Source organism: Columba livia, chromosome 25 (genome assembly GCF_036013475.1).
Source record: "Columba livia isolate bColLiv1 breed racing homer chromosome 25, bColLiv1.pat.W.v2, whole genome shotgun sequence".
NCBI lineage: Eukaryota > Metazoa > Chordata > Aves > Columbiformes > Columbidae > Columba > Columba livia.
The window spans coordinates 5,070,945-5,076,203 of NC_088626.1; the positions used below are offsets into that span (position 1 = coordinate 5,070,945).

The 5,259-nt window shown below is 50.1% G+C and overlaps 1 protein-coding gene and 1 long non-coding RNA gene across 2 annotated transcripts; both read right to left on the bottom strand.

Moving 5' to 3' along the window:
• On the bottom strand, nucleotides 1-890 carry LOC135576371 (ciliary microtubule associated protein 1A-like). Its single transcript, XM_065041198.1, has 3 exons — nucleotides 732-890; nucleotides 445-645; nucleotides 1-146 (listed from the first exon to the last, which is right to left on the bottom strand). Exons 1-3 carry the CDS (start codon nucleotides 835-837, stop codon nucleotides 37-39), a joined length of 417 nt encoding a protein of 138 aa, XP_064897270.1. The 5' UTR covers nucleotides 838-890; the 3' UTR covers nucleotides 1-36.
• Nucleotides 891-2,960: 2,070 nt separating this feature from the next.
• LOC135576373 (uncharacterized) lies at nucleotides 2,961-4,775 on the bottom strand. The gene is made up of 3 exons (XR_010468074.1): nucleotides 4,501-4,775; nucleotides 3,751-3,892; nucleotides 2,961-3,454 (listed from the first exon to the last, which is right to left on the bottom strand). It is a non-coding gene; the product is annotated as an uncharacterized LOC135576373 (long non-coding RNA).
• Nucleotides 4,776-5,259: the final 484 nt, after the last annotated feature.

Here is a 5,259-nt window from a genome sequence, read left to right on the forward strand (position 1 = left end):
GCCTCCCCAGCCACAAGGGTTTCCATCTCCCTGTGGTCACGTACCTGGAGTGAAGTCGGTTTTGACTCCCCTGTTCCGGAAGGCCATGGATGGCTCAGGCGGGCACTTAAAGATGTGTCGGTTGGACTTCTCCGGGCTGTAATCGCCTAGGGCAGAGGACAACAGCACAAAAGCGGTGAAGTTCTGGCGTTTTTCTCAATCCAGGGAGGCAATTTCACCAAGAGCTGCTCTCCCTAACAGCTGCAGAAGTGCCAGCTGCCGGAAAACATCGACAGCTCATTGAAAGGGTGAGCTGAGGCTTTTGTAGCCATCTATCTTTTGTACCCATCTATCTTTTGTAGCCATCTATCTTTTGTAGCCATCTATCCTTTGCACCACTATGGCAGGGAAATGTGAAAACATATTTGCCTTGTCTGAACAAACAGCTGGAGGAATGTTACTCACTGGGTCCAGGTGTGATCTCCGTCTTTATCCTGGGAAGTCCAGTGATGGCGTAGGCTGGAGCCACGTACTTCCCAGTCCTGGTCATGGAGGGCTCCACGTAATAGTGAGGGCCTGGGGAGCAGCCACCTTCCGCAGGAGCTTTTGCCCCTCTGCAGGTGTACGCGGGGGCTTTGACTTTGGTGGGGTTGTGGTTGATGTAACCTAGGAAGTAAAGGGAAGCAGGTTTGTAGCTGATTTTGTGACGGGTGTGCTCACCGTGCCACGCACCGCTCTGATCCTTGTCTTACCCGTTGTCCCCTGGACTGAGTATTTGGGTCCAGGGCTGGTGAACTGGGCCGAGATGAGGCCCCGTGGGCGATGAGGTCTCCAAGTGCCCACGAAAGCTCCGTCCATGCTGGGAGATGCTTTGAAAGCCTGAGGAAAAAGCAGAATTGTGCCTTGGTACTTTGCTTTGTGCCTCAGTAGTTTTGAATCACTGTTCAAATGATTTTGCTGTACGTTACTAGTGAACCTTGCCACGGAACTTGGTTCAGTTGCATTTTTCCGACATCATATTAAAACCACTTTTGCTAATATCTTTGACAGTGGCTCTTTAAACGATCTCAGTCATCCATTGGTGACATCTTGGTCTTGTGCAGTGCAAGTCCTGTCTCACCAGAGAACACCAGAACTCTTGATAACAGATTTTACGATGAGGGTGTCGAGACCCCTTGCCCAGAGCAGTTGTGCATTCCCCGCAACTGGATTTGTTCAGGGCCTGGGGATGAAATCCCAAGGTGCACAATGGAGCTCATGGCTGCTGCAGAGCTATGGCAGGGAAGCAGGAGTCTCCGCACTTCACCTGTCTCAGCCGCGGCCGTCGAAAGGGATGAGGACGACAACGTCTGCGTCTGCTTCGTCTCTGCGGCACAGAGCGTGGCGAGCAGTGAGAGCAGCCAGAGATGTGGCAAGAGAGGTTGCCAGTGAGGGCTGCCAGAGATGTGGCAAGAGAGGTTGTGGTGGCAGCGGCCAGGGGACCCTGGGGACAGCCTGGGATCATCCTGGAAACGCTCTGTGACATCAGAAGGCTGTGCGATGGCATCAGCTGGTGATGCGGGACTGGGGACGTCCGGCCTGCAGGGCCAGACCTTCCTGAGATCTGCTTGTCCTGTCTCCATGTGTATTTTCAGGGTGCACATGAGACCGATTTTGACCATCAGCAGAGACTGGGGGAGCTTTCCAAAGCACCTGGTTTTTATGCTGTCTTTACACTCAGTGACAGAGGTGGCAAGTGACACAGCGGTCACACAGCACCGCTGGCTACCAGAGGCTTTGCCTGCTGAGGCAAACTAATATTTCCAGATTTGTTACTTTAAGACTGTTGGAGGGGGATTTGGGTTTCAAAAGGAGAGGAAAAGCATTTCCACTACAGAACCTCAGCCGCCACATCTCTGATTGTCCATGTCAGGACCCACAAACACTGTGCTGCAAAAAATGTGTCAGCTATAAAAAGTATCCTATCCTCCCCAAATCACTGTTTCCCTCGCACCCTCAGATTAGCACAGGAATAATCTTGCTCTGATGACCAAATCCAACCCTCAGCACAGGTGTCCGGATTCTCAGTGCCCTGTGACTCCCAAGATGCAAACTCAGTATTTTCCTTTGTGGTCTGTTCAGTAACAGCGGTTACCCCAAAACATGCATCACTTTGAGCAGGGAACCTGCAAAGAGCTCTGATGGAGCGCTGTGTGGTTAAATGAATATTCAGATCTCCTGCAGTTGGGTTTCCCCGGTTTAAGGCACAAGTACGTGCACATGTGGCCAGCAGGAGGGAGCAGAGCTGCACAGAGTGAGAGACGCAGCTTTACTGACTGCATTTCACGGAATAATTTTGCGGGTTTTAAAACAAAATCCCATCAGCATCACAGGTGTATATTTGTTTCTGCGAGAAGTTTTATTAGTTCGTTAAGTAGCTGACATTTTCTTTTCTTTCACTCATGTACATTTGGCATTAAAACACACTAATATGTTTGTTTCCAGTCTCTGCTGGAAAGGGAGTTAAATAGAGAAATGCCAATACCAAGGCAGAGCAGGGCATGACAAGAGCTGAAGGGTTCTGTTGGGATAGTGTTTAGTGATTATCAATGAAGTGAAAATCCCTCCTCAGCTTTGATTCTTGCTTTTTCTGCCATATTCAGCCTCAGCCTGAGTAGAAGGGGAGCTGGTGGTGTGTAAGGGGATCCCAAGAACGTGTGTAACAGCAAAAGGAAGGAGATGAGCAGCAACAAACTCCTGTCTGTCTCCTCTACAGGGACTGGTGTGTGCTAATGCAGGGAAATCAGCTGCTTTGGCCTGAGATGGGCCAAAGTGAACTCTGTCTCCTCCTCAGCTGCTGCAGAATAAACCTCTGGGGATGGGTGGGAGGGGAACAGAAACTGCGGGATGTTGCATGGCTGGTGTTCTGAGAGAGAGATTTGTATTCACTGGGTAACCCAGGGCATCCTGCCATTTTCGTTAGAGCAGAGGAGATACAGGACTCTAGTCTAGGAACAGAAGAACTCTCTAAATCCTACAATTAGACTCCTTTTCCCTGAGCAAGGTCTGAACTCTGCAGACCTTCTTTGTGATGGCCACTCTGTGATGCTCGCTCACCTCTGTGGTTGTGCCCTGTGTCAAGGTCAGGGGTACATACAATCAAAGTATTTATCTGGATGTGCTCATAGATGACGGAGGGTACAGCAACGAGAAAGTATCCAGAGTTAATCCATGCTAAGGCGCTTTATTGAAAGTTGTGGTCAACAATTGACCTGTTTCAGCATTAGAATCATCAGGAAGGGAACTCCTGGCAGAGGAGATGTCAGGGCAGAACAGCATCGGGGTTGGCTTTGTGCAGCAGTGATCGGGCATCTGTACGTGGTTCCAGAAAGGTGAGATTTTCAGACCTTGATGGTGGCACGGCAGTAGTTCAGCTGCACAAGGTTCAGGACATGGAGTCTAGTGCAGGCTCCTTTGTTGTGGATGGGTTGGAGTTCTTTACAAAGCAAGAAAAGCAAACACCATGAGATAAGGTGTTAAATGATCTGTGCGCTCTTTGGCAGCCCTTAATACCGGGCACATTGCACTCCTGTTCTAAGGAAATTGCGCCATCTCAGGTACCAAGGAAATGGTGAAAGCAAGGGAGTAGAAATGCTGCTGTGTCCAAATGCAACAGCCTGCACCTGATCTGTAGAGCATCTTTGTCATACAGGGTTTGCAGACAATCAGCCTGCAGTAAGGCTCCGGTTCATACCGGTTAGTTACAGAGATAATTCATTTGCTTGTACTCACCAGGAGCTGGAGAAGCCAGTACGGTTGTGGACTCTCTGCAGGTGTTGAAGATGTCAGGTCCATAAATCCTGAGGTCAGGGACAACTCTCTGGCCAAGGACGAATGTGATCACACGTGTCGGTTGTATTTGACCCTTCAGACCCTGACCATCAAAGCACAGAATGCAGCACGATGAGTGCCTTGGCCCCCGGGTTGCTGTGCATGTTCCTGTGTCTGGATGGTGACTCGGTGTTTGGTGTTTTCCTCAGCAGTGTATTTAGTGTGGGCTTTTCATCCCCTGGGTGACTCTGGGGCCCTTGGCAAGCGCTGAATTCAGCTCCTGCGGCAGATGTTCCTGAGGGAGTCCAGGTGCCGGGAGGCTAAAGAGAGCAACCTGCCAACCTAAACCTGCTCAGGGAAAACCGTCCCCGTGGCCAATTCCCAGGCAACGTTACTGTTCAGAACAACAGTCCTGCTGCTTGGAAAATCTCATCCTCTAACAAAGAAAAAGCAGAGGGAAGAAACAGCTCGATGAACTCCAGGGTAAAGACGTAGGCAGCCGGGCTGTTGGGGATTGACATGGGTGGGATTTTATCCAATAAAAGCCCTTGTACCTCCCAAAATGTGCTCTAAGGTACCATGCAGCCATAGAGCACCAAAGTACAGGCGCCCCATACAACATCGCCCCCAGAAATTGTTTTACAATAAATAGGCAATTCAATCCTGTGGGTGTCTGTTACTCTAAGTGATAAGAATAATATTTCATCTTACCTAAACTTATTTTCTGTGATGTCAATTCTTCTGGAAAGCCGTGCTTGTTCAGTTAGGGAGGGTCATGAATGCTTGGGCTTTTGTGTCCCGTTGGTCAGTTTCCTTTTGTGTGCGAACTGTGACAGAGAATCACTGAAAAGGTTCCAGAGTTACTTGTCAACAGCACATTATTTAGAGAAGAGTGTTTTTGCGGTATAAAGTCCCCGTTCGCAGTCCCGCCAGCGCGGCGCAGGGCAGGGGCAGCGGCGGCGGGAGACGCTGAGGGGCCGCCGGGCCCTGAGGGGAGAAAAAGGGGCGGGACAAAGGGCGGGAAGAGGCGGCTGAGGCGGCGGCGGGGCCGGGGCTGCTGCGCCGCAGGGACCCGCAGGGCCAGCCCCGCACTTGTCGCGTTCCGCTTCATTCGCTTACAGTACTTTAAGTATTTTTGTTCGCAAAAGGCTCTTGTTAGGCGTCTTGTTGGTGTCTCGAATGAGAATATCTCTTCTTCTCCTTAAAACAAAAAAAAATTCCCTCAGAGATCAGGCTGTCTCAGCATCCTGAATGTGAGAAAAGCAGCGCAGCAGAACTGAGGAGAAAGTCCTGTGACTTTGTAATGCTAATGGGTGGCCTTTGCAATTGAAAGGACAGTTTCAATTAAACGAGGAAGGGTGAAGAGCAGTTTTTCCAGGCAGCCCGAGTTTCTGAAGTGATGTTTGTAGATCATGGGAGTTGTGTTTACTGGTAAAGCTTGGGCCTCCTCTTGTTGAGCAGGATCTTTTC